The 15,846-nt window shown below is 38.0% G+C and overlaps 1 protein-coding gene and 1 pseudogene across 1 annotated transcript; one reads left to right on the top strand and one right to left on the bottom strand.

Moving 5' to 3' along the window:
• Nucleotides 1–15,846, bottom strand: part of LOC129006279 (ras suppressor protein 1-like) — a 164,281-nt pseudogene that overhangs the window by 68,004 nt on the left and 80,431 nt on the right.
• On the top strand, nucleotides 24–2,544 carry LOC129006281 (ankyrin repeat domain-containing protein 30B-like). Its single transcript, XM_063669831.1, has 4 exons — nucleotides 24–164; nucleotides 1,328–1,406; nucleotides 1,716–1,777; nucleotides 2,434–2,544. Exons 1-4 carry the CDS (start codon nucleotides 150–152, stop codon nucleotides 2,500–2,502), a joined length of 225 nt encoding a protein of 74 aa, XP_063525901.1. The 5' UTR covers nucleotides 24–149; the 3' UTR covers nucleotides 2,503–2,544.

Below are 15,846 nucleotides of genomic sequence, written 5' to 3' on the forward strand. Positions count from 1 at the left end.
GCCTCAGCCTCCCGAGTATCTGGGAGTACAGGCATGCGCCTCCACGCCCAGCTAATTTTTGTATTTTTAGTAGAGATGGAGTTTCACCATGTTGCCCAGGCTGGGCTCAAACTCCTGACCTCGTGATCCAGCCGCCTCAGCCTCCTAAAATGCTGGGATTACAGGTGTGAGCCACTGCGCCCGGCCCGATTTTATTTTCAAAAATTCAATAGTCTGCACAGGTTACTTAATTCTACCCATTTAGCCTATCTTATATTTATCTTCTTATCACTATGTAATTTTCCTCATGTAGGTCATCTACTCATACTCCAAATGTATTTATCCAGATCTTTCTTCCAAGCCCCTTGGGTGACCCAAATCTTATAGGTCTCAAACTGAAAGCATCATTTTTATTCTTTTCCTGAATGTTTTCTGACTCTTCATAATCTCATCTGTCATCTGGTTTCCCCATCATAGGAAATAACACCTAGGAAGTAGCGGTGAAACACTCAAGCACTTAAACCTGCACTTCAACCCTCCCCCACATCGTAAACTTCAACCCTTCTCCATGTCACCCATCCAGTCACACACCTAATTTTGTATTTTCTACTTTCTTATAATTTTCCATATCTTATTACCATAATTAACTCTCTACCTATAATTTTGAAGTACTCCTTTCTAGTTTTGCCCCATCTCCCCATGTTCATCTATCTTTACATCGCTGGAAGGGTCACCTTTCTAAAATATATTTGTAATGATGTAACTCATCTGCATATTGAGTGGATACCCATTACACGGAGGGGTAAGTTCACATTCTAGCATGACACATATCTTACATGGTTTGGCCCCATTTTATCTCTTCATCTCTTTCCTCTGACTGTGTTCCAGTTTTACGACATCACTTTGGCACCCCTCAGTTGCCATGTTGTTTCATGCCTTATTATTTTGCACATGCTATTGCACTTAGAATCTTTGTATCCTGACTCTGCACTTTGTCCTTCCAAATATGGCCCCATTATGGCAGCATTTTCTATGCTTTTTAGGTAAAACTGATTGTTCTCTCCTTTGTGCCCTTATGTATTACATTGACTTAAATTGTAGAACTGGTGAATTATACTTTTCTGTTCTTATTTGTTTTCACATGTCTCTACCATTTCTTGAATATAGGCCAGAATCTATCTTCTGTGTGTATTTCCTGCTTCTCCCAGGATTCGATAGATACAATGTATGGGTTTTTTTGTTTGTTTGTGTTTTGTTTTGTCTTACTTACAAATTGAGTGAATGAGTGAATAAATACAATTTTTTCTGAAGTTGTTTTTTGGTGCTTTTTGGTTTTTGTTTGTAATAGAAGGAAGCAACAAAGACAACAACTGCACAACAAGAAAATGATATTGGCATTATTGAACGAGCTCCACAAGAGCTAACAAGTAATGACAATTTTATTTTTTTATACCAAAATAATAGAAATGGTAAGTTAGTATCTCTGAAAATTTTTCTATGCTTAAATGCTATTATTTAGAAAACAATTTTATAGACTGAAATACAATGTCTACCTTAAAAAATACTTTTCGCTTTCATCATACTATCAATTTTCTGAACCTGCTTTGATTCTGAAATTCTATATTTGCTATTACTTTTCTTTTTGAAATATTCATAAATGGAAATAGATTTGTATGTTTTTACAATTTACAGTAATAAATGTTCTCATATATGTGTCTGTGAATAACATTTTGTAGATAAGATGCCCACATCAGAGTCAGGACAAAAAGAAGATACAAAATCACCTTCAGTTTCTGAGGTACTGTGTATTGTTGTTGTTATTTTAAAACGTAAGTAATGAGTAATCTTAAAACATAAAAAGATGACTTTATTCTCTCACATCTGCATGTGTCCATAAGAAATTATTTTCTGACATTTATCAGAACATACTTTATAATCATATGCCAAGTAGATAACAGCTGCATAGTGCAATTCTAATTTGCAGGATTAATTTACAAAGCCAGTGTAGAATAGAGCAAAAGAAAATAAGGCATAGAAGAAAGTAGGAATCTATTTGAGTTCTGAAGTTTGTCTAAAAACAAAATAATTTATATGCATTCATTTATGGGCAAATACATGATTCTGTGTATATCTAGATGTACAAAAGCTTTACTTGGATTCAGGGAGAAAGAGTTTAAACTGTAATCTTAGTCTTGCTCAACTTGGAACTTGAAAAGATAATGCCTGGGACTTGAAAGTATTGGTATATTTTGATTATCCAGTATAGATCTGAAGGAACATTTCAGGAGTTGGATAAACTTGAGAAATAGGACACCTGTAAAACTACAACAACAATTTGGTTGAGTAGTATTTTAATAAGTAGACATTCTTTTCACAAATAGAACTCTTTGAGTCCCTTTGTGCCAGCCATGTTTGCAGCCACATAGGTATCAAATAATAATGATGTATTCCAAGGTCACAGCTGCGGATGTGGAAGAGATAGGAAAGGCCTCACCACTTAAGATAGAAGCAGCAGCTGCATAGTGGTAACAGCAATGAGTGGATGTCAAAAGGTAAGTCTGTATTTTGATTCTGTCACTTACTAGCTATGGGAACTTGGAAAAAAATAATTTAACCTAATCAAATACCAGTAACCTTGTTTATAAAAATAGTGCTCATATCTACCTCTTAGGTACATGTGATGAAATAATGTTGTAACAAATGTGAAAACATTTTGTAAACTGGGAAGTCTGTATCCAAATTTAAGACAAAATGATCAAAGGGGCAGTTATGTGAAAGCAGAATTGTTAGCACAAGAATGGGGAGTAAGAACAGGCATGTGGATTTCTAATTTTGGGTAAGAGGATGGTAACTTTCAGCAGGCTACTACTGCAGATTTTCCATAGAAACATAGCAGTTTGGAAAATCAGACTTTCCTGTTGAGATTTTCAATGTTTTGACCTGGAGTAGTTTCTTTCTAAGTACCAACTTTGTGCTAGGCAGTGAGTCTCTGAATATACAAGATGAGGGATTATGCTGTAGTAGTAGGAAGATAATAACATATGAAAAACACTTATAAATCACTATAACTTTTTTTAAAAAACAAAACAGAGAACGTTTGGTTAGAGAAAATTGAAGAACTTTATAATTAGCATGGGTATGGGAGCGGCAGTGGAATTCTATGGTCAGAGTAGATCTTTCTGAGACTGCCATTCAATCTCCCATCTCAAAGTTGAGGAGTATGCCATATGAAAGTCTAGGAGGAAGACATTCTGAAGAGAGAGAGCAGTGGACCATATTTGTTCATCATTTTGTTCTTAACAACCTAGAATGACTAGGAAGCAGAAAGTGGGGTAACCACCAACATCATCATCATCCTCATTATTCTAAGGTGAAGAAAAATCTGCAAATATGTGTCTGGCACGTGTTAGATGTTTCACAAATACATGTTTTTATTTTTCTCTTTATGAAGGCTTGCTCTACTTTTCTGAAGTTATGTCTTAAGAATCAGTTGCATACTTTATCTAATGATTGTTTTCATTTAAAAATAACATAAATGTATATTTTCCTTATGAATCTTTCATTTTATTCAAGCAGCTCTTTATCAGCAAAAACTTATCAAAGTTATTCTTATTAAGCCTTTGTTTTCCTAAATGAAACAGATTTACAAAGTTCTTTTCCTAATCCACATGACATACTCTGAAAATTCTCTTCATGCCATGCATAGTTTTTAACAAAAATTCTGTAATTATGCATGTCAAATGTTTAATCATATTGTATTTTGTTTGCAATGCCCTATTATTTTTGGTGAGGACTACAGTGTAAGGCAGATATTTGAAGTTAATTCCTTTTGAAATATGCACACAAGTGAATTTTTTTGTGAATATGATTTATTTTTCATGCTCAGTAACCCAGTCAATAGCCACATGAAGATAAAAGATAAGCGTGATCTACAGAGCATATGCGAGGTTTTCTCTTGAAATGTTTTGGTTTTCAATATGTGAACAGCCTGAAATCTAATTGCCTTTAAAGTAAGGAAATGTGTTTTAAAAAAGATTTGAAATAAAAAATATTGATGCTTGTCATTATTTTTAAATCGAAATTATTTATTGAGGCAGAATGTGGTGGCTCATGCCTGTAATCCCAGCATTTTGGGAGGGAAAGGTGGGTGGATCACTTGAGGTCAGGAGTTTGAGACCTGCCTGGCCAACATGGTGATACCCCGTCTCTATTAAAAATACAAAAAAATTAGCCAGGTGTGGTAGGCAATCAATATATATTTGTTCAGTGTATGAATTAGTGATTGTTAAAATATGTTGTCCTTTATTTCCCAAAAGTACTAATATATTTTATTTCTATCTCCTCCTCAAGACAGATTCAACTAGCCTATCAAAATTCTTGGGTGCAGTTCCTTCTCATGAAAGAGCAAGGGAACTTAAAAAATATCACTGTGAACAACTTACAGCAAAAATATAACAAATGAAAAATAAGTTTTGTGTACTACAAAAGGAACTATCAGAAGCAAAAATAAACAAAATTGCAGTAAGTGAATCAAAAGGTTAAATGGGAACAAGAGCTCTGCAGTGTGAAGTATGACATCCTAGTTTTAAAAAATATTTCAACTATTTATACTAAAATTATGTAGGATACTTTTTGTAATAGCTGACTTACCTTCTGAGGTTTAACTACAGAAAAAAATCTCTGTCTTGTAGAGTGTCAAATTCCTTTAAATAATACAAGTTCTTAACTTTGAATACTTCTACTGATAATTAAATGCATATTTATTTAAATCACAATTTTAATGGCTATATAGAAGGCCATTATTTGGAAATCCCATTATTTACTTAACAAATTAATTTTTTTGATTTTTAATTTTTTGTATTATAAGTGCTGCAAGGCATAACTGCATGTAAATATTTTTCTACCTTTCTAATTATTGACTTGGAATAAATTCTTCAATATAAAAATATTTGGTTAAATTATAGGAAATTTAAAAAAGTTCTTTGTTCATTACTTCCAAATTGTTCTCAAGAAAATTTATATTCATTTACAGTTCAACAAAGAGAGTGTGAAACGGCCATTCCTCTCCCCCCAAGAATCAATTTCCTTTAATTATACACTTTTAATCTTAATGTGTATGGAATATAAAGAAAATACTTGTTTATATTTTTAGTCTTTTCCTTTCAGAATTGTGATAACTAAAAGTGCTTGTTACAATGTCTCAACTTATAATTTATAAATATAATTCTTAAAATTATATTTTAAAAAATAGAATATCTATAGAATAGTCTCAGGAAAAAGGAAATGAAAGGGCCTTGGGAAATTTTATCTGTCTAAATATATACAGCACTAATATTGCGGGAACTGGCCAGCAGCCCGCAATGCAACGGGGCTCTTTCTTTGTTCCCAGGTGGATTGGCAGGTCGAGAAATAAAAGACACACACAAGATAGTGAAAGCTGGGTCCAGGGGGGGTCACCACCTTCTGGTCCTGTGATGCCACCAATGCACTGGATATACCAGCATTTATTATTAAGTTTAGTGAGGGTGGGGATAGGTTAGTGAGGGATTTAGGGTCATTTGATTATGAGGTGAGATGGTCACATGAGGATGAAGTAATTTTTTAACATAACATCAGTATGCAGAAGTACAGTATACAGAGATAAGAATTTACAATATAGTGTGTGCATCAGCAATTTCTAACAGAGCCTTAAAACAAAAACACAGTCTTTCCATAACCTATCAGTAGCAAGATATTAATCAGCAGTAACAGCTGCAGCAAAAGCTGGCTGCAAACAATCCATAGAAACAGGACGTGAAGCTAGACAACTGGTTAGACCACAAATTCTCAGAAGGGAGTATGCTTTAACCCTAAAGAGGCCTAGAAGAGCCATAGCAAGATAAGGGCATTTATAGCCCTATCTCATCCATATGAACAGGCGCCCCTCATGCGTTGTTTATAGGCTCTCCACAAGAGTCGAATTCCATTCCCAGAGCTATGAACATCTGCTTTTCTGGGATAGGAATCTTGGTGATGTGAAACCTCCCTGACTGCACATCCATTCATAGGCTCTCTGCAGGGGGAAGCACATCATGTGTTGTTGGCTTATTCTGGCAGTCCAACCTGGCATTGTCTTTACACAATCCTGCATGCAATTTTGTATTTACAATAATCAAGAGTATTTCATCTTTTATTCCAAAGCAATAGTTTCAAGGGGTCTCCCTACACACTAAGGCTCCTAGTATGGGGTCTTGTATAGGTTAGACATCAGGGTGTAAATCAAATTTTTGTATGTAGTCAAAGTGATTAATCTTTTATTTTATGCTTTTCCATGTGTTGTAATCCAGGGAAAGTTTGTTTCAATTCTGAAGCTCTTAAAAATGCTCTAGTCATTTCTTTTTTACTTTCATGAATTCATTGTGTTCAAATAAATGTTTGAACTTTGGGGAATTTATGCTCTATAGCATTTGAAGTTTTGATTCAATGGTTCTTCAACTGATACCTACTTACAGAAACCCTTTCAGTGTATAAATGTACAAATTATTCTTTAAGAGGAACCATGATATCTCATTTTATTGAGTGCTAACTAAAAATTCATTTTGTTTTATTTAGGTTTCTCATGCTTATGAAAATGAAAATGATCTCTTACATGAAAATGGCATGTTGAAAAAGGAAATTGCCATGCTAAAACTGCAAATGGACATACTAAAACATCAGCACCAGGAGAAGGAAAATAAATACTTTGAGGACATTAAGATTTTAAGAGAAAAGAATGCTGAACTTCAAATGACCCTAAAACTGAAAGAGAAAACATTAACAAAAAGGGCATCTCAGTATAGTGGGCAGCTTAAAGTTCTGATAGCTAAGAACACAACGCTCACTTCTAAATTGAAGGAAAAACAAGACAAAGAAATACTGGAGAGAGAAATTGAATCATACCATTCTAGACTGTCTTCTGCTATACAAGACCAAGATAAAGTGTGACATCAAGAAAAAACCAAGAACTTGCTTTCCACAGTGCTCATTTGCAAGGAAAAATGAATGTTGATGTGAATAATATAATATATAACAATGAGAAGCTTCATCAACCACTTTCTGAAGCTCAAAGGGAATCCAAAAGCCTAAAAATTAATTTCAATTATGCAGGAGATGCTCTAAGAGAAAATACATAGGTTTTAGAACATGCACAAAGAGACCTAAGTGAAACATAATGTCAAATGAAGAAAGCTGAACTCATGTATCAAAACAAACAAGATAATGTGAACAAGCACACTGAACAGCAGGAGTCTGGAGCAGAAATTATTTCAACTACAAAGCAAACATATGTGGCTTCCACAGCAATTAGTTCAGGTGCATAAGAAAGCTGATAACAAAAGCAAGATAATAATATTCAGTTTTTTGAGAGGAAAAAGCAACATCACCTCCCAAAAGAGAAAAATGAGGAGATATTTAATGACTGTAACCATTTAAAAGAATGTTTATACCAATATGAAAAACAGAAAGCTGAAAGAGAAGTATCAAAAAAATAAATATTTTTCAACCTTCCTGAAAGAAAATTTAAAGTCATATTTGGCCTTAGATAAATGCTGAATCTAGTTTAATATAGATAATAAATATATTTACTATGTCAGCTTAGAAACATGGCTTATTTCCACCAAATGCAAGTTAAAGCTCAGAGATGTTTTACTTTAAGTGAAGACATTGTGTCACTTATGAAATTTTAAGAATTTAAGTTAAAGGTTTTTAATAGATTACATTAATGACATTGGCTTATACTGCTGAAATAAAGGTTTTAATATTTGTGGCCACATTTTATGACCACAATGAAGCAGATAAATGGGAATGCCCATATCAGTAATGAGTATTTTGAAATTAAGATTCAATTCAACAATTTGACAGTTAATTCTAAATTTTCCAGAGGAACCGAAGTGTATTTGAAGTATATTTTGAAGTGTACATTTCTGCCTCTTGTAATACTACTTTTTTCAGTAGCTTTTTGTATATTTCAGTTGGTAGAATTTTATTTTCGTTTATGTCAATTTGACTTAAATCTGAACATATCTGAATCTCAAATTTTTTTAAAGGCATCTGTGTTTTATTAAATAATAGCTTAGGAAAAATGTAGTGAATTTTAGCAATATCAAATTTGATTTAATCATCCCACTGGTATTTATAATTTACTTTGAATATTGTTACAAATAATTTGCTCATAATTTCTATTTCAAGGCTCAAAGACTGTCATGTGGATAGAACTTTGTCCCAGAGAAAGATCATTGTAGCTATGTGTGATTTATTAGCTTTGCATTGGATCCCCATTTTTCAATTCATGGGGGGTGGCAGGGTTCATGTATAGTACAAAAAAAGTGAGTAGAGGAGAGAAACTTAGCAGCTGAGGTCAGGAGGGATGTGGAGACCAGGTTACCTAGGGCCTCTAAAGCCTTTGAAACAAAAATACTTTTATTCTGAGATAGAAACCTGTTGGAAAAATTTCACCAGGTGATTGAGTATGTGAGGAACTTTGATGTTGATTTGTGCTTCAATAAAAAAGAAGGAAAGCATTCCACAGCATAGAATTTACCACCACTAGTCCTGCCCACATATTTTCTTGAGACTTCAGTAAGTTGTGAAGCATTACAGATTCATTACGGGACAAATGACTAGTGGGATGAATCTGGTGTCTAGTAAGAGAGTACCAGTTTGGCAGGAAGATAATACCTTCTTGTGTCCTTAAGTGGATTCAGTAATAAGCAGGAATGTGTACACATAAAGAAAATAAGCTGAACCAATATATTTCGGGATTTTTTGAAAGTAAATATTGTTAATTTGATTACAAATCAATAACAAACATGTCTTGTCAGGTCACTGTGAGACAACATCAAAAAAAATTGGCTGATCTCAATAAACAATGTGTGTCTGAGGCTTCACTAGAAGCTGCATCACATTACCACATTAATCTCAAAGTTGAGGTACAGGATTTAATGAAGAAATGATTTTGAATTGAAAGTCAAGTATGTATTAAAGGTAACATGCCAACAGTGAATCTATAGCTGGTGAAATAATATAAACTGTTTTATGATACTAATCTCCATGGGGAGACATCTTTTATATGTTCATTATAATTTGCTGTATTACAATTTTATCATTATAATGTGCTTATTTTTAAAACTGTGGCTATAATTCTGCAATGTTTTTCTTATAATTAAATATTTTTTTCTCATAATATCTACCCTCAAGAAGGTTAAAAATTATACATCATTTATCCCACAAGTTGAGAGACTATTCTTCGGATAAACAGTATTTTTCAGTGATTTATGTTGCCATGGTGAGGCAAGCGGTATTTAATCAGAGAAGAATTTTTAATGGAATATTCCAGAAAATTATCTGAGAGGCTGCCTTAAATCCTTCCTAAAATGCTTGCTGAAGAGTCCGGCAAGATGAATATGAATTGGAGGCTGGGTGGCAGGCCGGTTTTTTGGAGGCCGGCCTAGAGCCTGCCTGCATGGAAGGCTGGTCGAATGACAAGTCTTCTGGCAGGGGGAGAGGCTTGCTGGAACGCTGATCGAAATGCTGGCTGCATGGAAGTCCGGTCTTCAGGCTGGCTGGCTAGGAGGCTGACATAGAGGCTTGCTGGGAGATTTGCCAAGAACCCGGCTGAGAGGCGGCCGACTAGGAGGCTGGCGGAGAGTCCGTGTGAGAGGCTGTCTGTCTGAGAGGCTGCCTCAAATTCTTGCTAATTTTGCTTGCTGAGGGCCTGGTAGGCTGAGTCTGGCTAAGAGCCTGGTTGTACCAGGCTCGCTTGTTAGGAGGCTGGCTACAAGATCCCGTGAAAGCTTCACGGTTCTACTCAACAAATTTCTCTAGAAAGAGGCCGGAGTGTCCAAGGGCTTCGCTAGACCACACTTTTTACTGATGTTGGGCCAGATGTGGTGGCAATTAAGGGCAAGGGCGAGCGGCGGGGGCTGGGGCTGGGGCTGGGGAAGGGCGAGTGGGAGGCGCGGCCTCTCTCTTAAAAGGTGGCTGCAGCCATGCAGAGGCTCTCTGCCACTGCTGTCAAGGGCGTGACGAGCCTGGAGCGCCCGAGAGCCTTCACTCAGCTGGTCTACCACCAAAGACTCTTATGTCATCCACTATGGGGATATCAGAAAGATGCACAGAGCTGCCTCCTGGGGCCACGCCTGGAAGCTTGCAGGGGATGATGTGAAGACGAGGACCATCCACCTGAACATAAAAGATGTGAAGAAGAGGCGCCGTGCCCTGCCTGAGCTGGGGCTGCAGGAGGAGGTGACAGTTGTGGGAGGATCGCCCCTTCAGCGTGTGGTGTGGTGGGGGCCCCGGGACGAAGGCAGCAGGTGGAAGAGTGGGTCGGCGGCGGGGCGGAAATCTTGGGCCCCGGCGTCTGGGCCTTCTTCCTGGGCAGGCCCCCCAGGCCTGGGATGGGGGCGCCCTGCAGGGCGGAGGGACAAGGCCACCTTAAAATCAACCCCAAACTTTGGCTGCTTTCTCCTTCACTCCCACTGAGGCTGTTGGAAACGCTGGCTGCAAGGGAGGCTGGTTTTGAGGCTGGCTAGTCAGGAGTCCGCCTAAGAGGCTCTCTGAGAGGCGTACTGGGAGGCTGGCCACGCCATTGGTGGCATGGGAGGCTGGTTCTGAAGCTGGCTGGCTAAGCAGCTGGCTAACAGACTTACCTAGAGGCTGGCTGGAAGGCTGGCCAAGGCGTGGGCTGCATGGGGGAGGCTGGTGTAGTGAAGGACTGTCTTGAAAAGTGGCATAGAGGCTTGCTGAGAGGCTGGCTCGCTGGGAGGCTGGCCTAGAGCCTGTGGCAGAGGCTTTCTGTCTGAGAGGCTGCCATAAACGCTTGCTAAAAGGCCTGCTGAGATCCTGGCAGGCTGAATCTGGCTAAGAGTCTGAATGCAAGTCTGGCTTGTTAGGAGGCTGGCTGCATGGCAGGCTAACCAGAGGCTGGCGAGAAAACTAGCAGAGTGGCAGATTGTCTGGCTGTGCAAGAGGCTTGCTGGACGGCTGTTAAAAACGCTGGCTGCATGGGAGGTTGGTCTGGAAGCTGGCTGTTTGGGAGATTCGCTTAGAGACTTTCTGAAAGGCTGGATCAGAGGCTGGCTGTCTGGGAGGCTGGCCAAGAGCCTGCGGGAGAGGCTGTGTGAGAGGCTGCCTTAAATGCTTCCTAAAACGCTTGCTGAAGAGTCTGGCAAGATGAATGTGACTTGGAGGCCTGGTGGCAGGCCGGTTTTTTGGAGGCTGGCCTAGAGCCTGGCTGCATGGGAGGCTAATCAAATCACGAGTCTTCTGGCAGGGGAAGAGGGTTGCTGGAATGCTGTTCGGAATGCTGGCTGCATGGGAGGCCGGTCTCCAGGCTGGCTGGCTAGGAGGCTGACACAGAGGCTTGCTTGGGAGGCTTGCCAAGAATTAGTCAACCATTGAGGAAGGCGGTGTGTTGACTCCTCAAAGATCTAGAAGCAGAAATACCACTGACCCAGCAATCCCATTGCTAGGTATATACCCAAAATAATATAAATCATTATATTATAAAGAGACATGCACATGTATGTTCACTGCAGCACTATTCACAACAGCAAAGACATGAAATCTACCAAAATGCCCATTAATGTTAGACTGGATAAAGAAAATGTGGTAGATGTGCATGATGGACTATCATGCAGGCCTTAAAAGAAACAAGATCATGTCCTCTGCAAAGACATGGATGGAGCTGGAAGCCATTATCCTCAGAAAACTAATGCAGGAACAGAAAATCAAACAACATGTATTCTCACTTATAAGTGGGAGCTGAATGATGAGAACACACAGATCCATGAGGGGTAACAACACACAATGGGACCTGTTGTGGGGGCAGGAGGAGGGAGAGCATCAGGAAGAATAGCTAATCAATACTGGGCTTAATATCTGAGTGATGGGTTGATCTGTGCAGCAAACCACTTTGGCACACATTTACCTGTGTAATAAAACTGCACATCCTGTACATGGACCCCAGAATTTAAAAGCTGAAGAAAAAAAAATAAAGAAATTTTAGAGCTGTCCAGGGATGCACACTGAACAGAAAAAATGGCATGATGCTTGTGATTTGCTTTACAATATTCCTGTAAAGATAGATAAACAGATAGATGAACAAAATGTAGGACAATCTTGATCACAGAAATTGAATAATGGGTATTTTAGTGTTACTTTTACTATTTTCTCTACTTTTGAATAGGTATACAAATTGTAATTAAAAAATAAAAATAAATGTTAATCCCTGCTTTGAAATCACATACAAACAGTACTCTGAAAAGATTCAAGCAATTTACATGGTACTATGGATCTCCCTCGCACCTCTGTATGTAACATTTAAATATTTTGCAACTGGCCAGGCACGATGGCTCACGCCTGTAATCCCAGCACTCTGGGAGGTGGAGGCAGATGGACCACCTGAGGTCAGGAGTTCAAGACCAGCCTGGTCAACATGGTGAAACCCTGCAGGAGAATTGCTTGAGCCCGGGAGGCGGAGTCTGCAGTGAGCCGAGATGGTGCCACTGCACTCCAGCCTGGGTGACAAGAGCAAGACTCCATCTCAAAAAATATAAATATAAATAAAATAAAAGATCTTCTTTCTTAAATTCTTACTTCATGTTATTAGCACCAAATCTGAAGGGCTCCATTACAGAAACTCTTTGAAATAAGAAACAAATGTATTTTTGAGAAACCACACAAAATGTAGTAATTATCATAGCTGTTAAAAGAAATATGCTCATAAACAAATATCAGTAAAGGATTAGAGGCTTTCAGTCACACCAGGAAGTGACATTAATTATAATTCTTCTGTTAATTCTGAAAGAAAATACATAAACCTACTTCTAACAAACTTCCCATAAAAAAAACCAACAACAAAACTCTTGGAGTTGAGAATGAAAAGCAGAAGTTCTAGAAAAAAGTGAGGCCAACTGTGGAACGCAGCACACTGCCTTCTGCACTGCCCAGTTTCTGGCACCTGACTCACAGGTGCCAAATGGCTGCAGGATTATGACGTTGGAAGTAGTGAATATTTCCTCAATACTTGCAGTGGTTCACAGCAATGAAAAATCTAAGATTTCCTCTCTCCCTTTCAGGAGCTTTAAGGGAAGCAGCAAATACTACTGGCTTCTCACAAGTGGTTACGTTCCAAGATCCACCTAAAGCCATGAGCAGTACAAAGAGAGCCAAGCTTTTATTGTTTACAAGTAAATGATTAATAAACTGTTGTTTATTAATAAACTATTGTTTTAGCTATGATAGCCAAAATATTTTCCAATGGTCATATTATGTGAGCAAAATAACTCCTCGACAGTCTCCTCCTTCTACAAGAAAGAAGTAAGCTTGCTTGGTGGCAAGGGCCAATGATTCTATTAGGTTTAGCTGATTATCTTTTTTTGTTAGGGGCAGGGTCTTACTCAGTTGCCCAGGCTGGAGTGCAGTAGCCTCAAACTCCTGGGCTCAGGCAATCCTCCCATCTCAGCCTTCTGAGCAGCTGGGACCACAAGCACATGCTACCACACTTGGCTAATTGTTAATGCTTTTGCAGAGATGAGGTCTCACTCTGTTGCCTAGGCTGGTCTCAAACTCCTGACCTAAAGCCATCCTCCTGCCTCGGCCTCTCAAAGTGCTGGGATTCCAGGTTTGAGTCACTGTGTCCAGCCGGGTTTAGCAGGTTCTTTTTACCATGCTCAATTTCCAAAAAAAACAGGAGGGCAGAGGTGAGGCCTCTCATGCAGATCCTTCTTCTCAGGTGTCATCTCCTCACGAATCCTAGTGACATCACAGTGGTACCTCTAATGATAATGTTCACCACCTGACCTATTTTATTGCATGACTTAAAAATATAATGATTTGAAAAGTGGGAGAGACTCTTTATTGATCACTGGCTGATTTATAATCAAGTATTAGGGGAGATCAAATATCACAAAAAGTAATGAGGAGGAGAAACTTAAAATTTTCAATTTTTTCAATATATGAATTTTTAGAGACTTAAAGTAGTATAAATAGTTAAAAACTAAGTACATGAATCCTGCGAGTAACACACAAACAGTGACCTAAGTTTGTAGTTGCCAACTGAGTTGCACCTAAAAGCTGGTCTTTGAAGACTCAGTGAGTGCCACGCACCCCACTTCAAATCCATAGGGATATAAAACGTCTGACACATGCTGAATATGGTAACGACATGACATAATAAGTAATTATAAGCTCCCAAAGGGGTTCTGGCACAGAATAAGCACTAAGTAAAGTAATAAATAATAAAAAAAACCCAAGAAAAATGCTTAGTACCTTAATAAAGTAGTAAATAATAAAAAATGACAATGATAATAACAAGGAAGATGTTTAGTACCTTAAAGATACCTGACAGTTATTTGTTAAGTGGACAAGTGGATAAATGAATAAAAAATATTTTTTAGGAAATTCTGTTGGAAAAAATGCAGAAATTCAATAGGGACAGCTCTACTGTATTATGAGCACCTTAAAGACCCAGACTATGTGTATTCCATCTTTGTCTCCTGCAACTTGCAAAACCTAACTTATCGTTTGATAATTTATCCTTTGATAAATATATAATAAAGATGTGCTCATACAGTTCATATTGTACCATGCATTGTGTCACATTTAGGTATCACAGTAGCATTTTTGTTATTGTGAAAAATTTTTGTAATTTTATTATAATTTGTTGAGCCTAGAGTTAAGCTATTTGAATATTTATAATGATAATATTTTGGCTATTAGAAACAGAGTATCTTGTAACAAAATTACTATTAACACACTAATTATCCAGCAGATAGAACAACATATCTTGGTCTAATGAAGTAAATATATCTTATTTGGTTTCAGCTTGGAATGAAGTTGATAATAGTGAGACCTTGTTGGTACAAGACTATGTAACAACCTGCACTTCTCAACAAAAAATTGCTTTTCTGACTTCTGCACTCAGTAGGTATCTTTGGAAAATAATCTCCTATTGGTACTGAGGCACCCTGGCTAAGTTTTGTAATTTGTGTTGACATTTGTTCATGGTGCCAGAAAAGTATTATTAAGTATTATTAACTATTCTAAAGATAGTTACTTTTTTTTTAAGACAGAGTCTCGCTCTGTCACCCAGGCTGGAGTGCAGTGGCGTAATCTCGGATCACTGCAAGCTGAGGGAGGCATGAACTGCCTCCCGGGTTCATGCCATTCTCCCTGCCTCAGCCTCCCAAGTAGCTGGAACTACAGGTACCCACCACCAAGCCCAGCTAATTTTTTGTATTTTTGGTAGAGACAGGGTTTCACCGTGTTAGCCAGGATGGTCTCAATCTCCTAACCTTGTGATCCACCCACCTCGGCCTTCCAAAGTCCTGGGATTACAGGCATGAGCCACTGCGCCTGGCCAAGATAGTTTCTTAGTGACACAAGTCACTATGTCACAAAGTTGATCCTTGAATAAGGGTTTTCACTGTAGGAGGCCACTAACAGACAGATTTTTCTTTTCCTTTGGCACTGCAAGGTAGCAAGACAAATCTCTTCTTTGCCTCCTCCTTATCAGACTACTCAACGTGAAGGCAATAAGAATGAAGACCTTTATGTATAATAATTCATTTCCACTTAATAAATAGTGAATATATTTTTTCCTCCTTATAACAGTTTCTTTCCTCAAGTTCACTTTATTGTAAGAATACAGTATATAGTACATATAAAATCGAAAGTATGTGTTAATTGACTATGCTTTCAGTAAGGCTCCAGGTCAACAGTGGACTATTAGTAAAGGTTTGGAGGAGTCAAAAGAAACAGATTTTCATATGAAGCAGATTTTCAGCTGCATGGGGGATCAGCACCCTAACTCTCATATTGCACAAGACTCCATTGTAATTAATTCTCATT

The sequence above is a fragment of the Pongo pygmaeus genome, chromosome 8, assembly GCF_028885625.2.
Source record: "Pongo pygmaeus isolate AG05252 chromosome 8, NHGRI_mPonPyg2-v2.0_pri, whole genome shotgun sequence".
Classification (NCBI taxonomy): domain Eukaryota; kingdom Metazoa; phylum Chordata; class Mammalia; order Primates; family Hominidae; genus Pongo; species Pongo pygmaeus.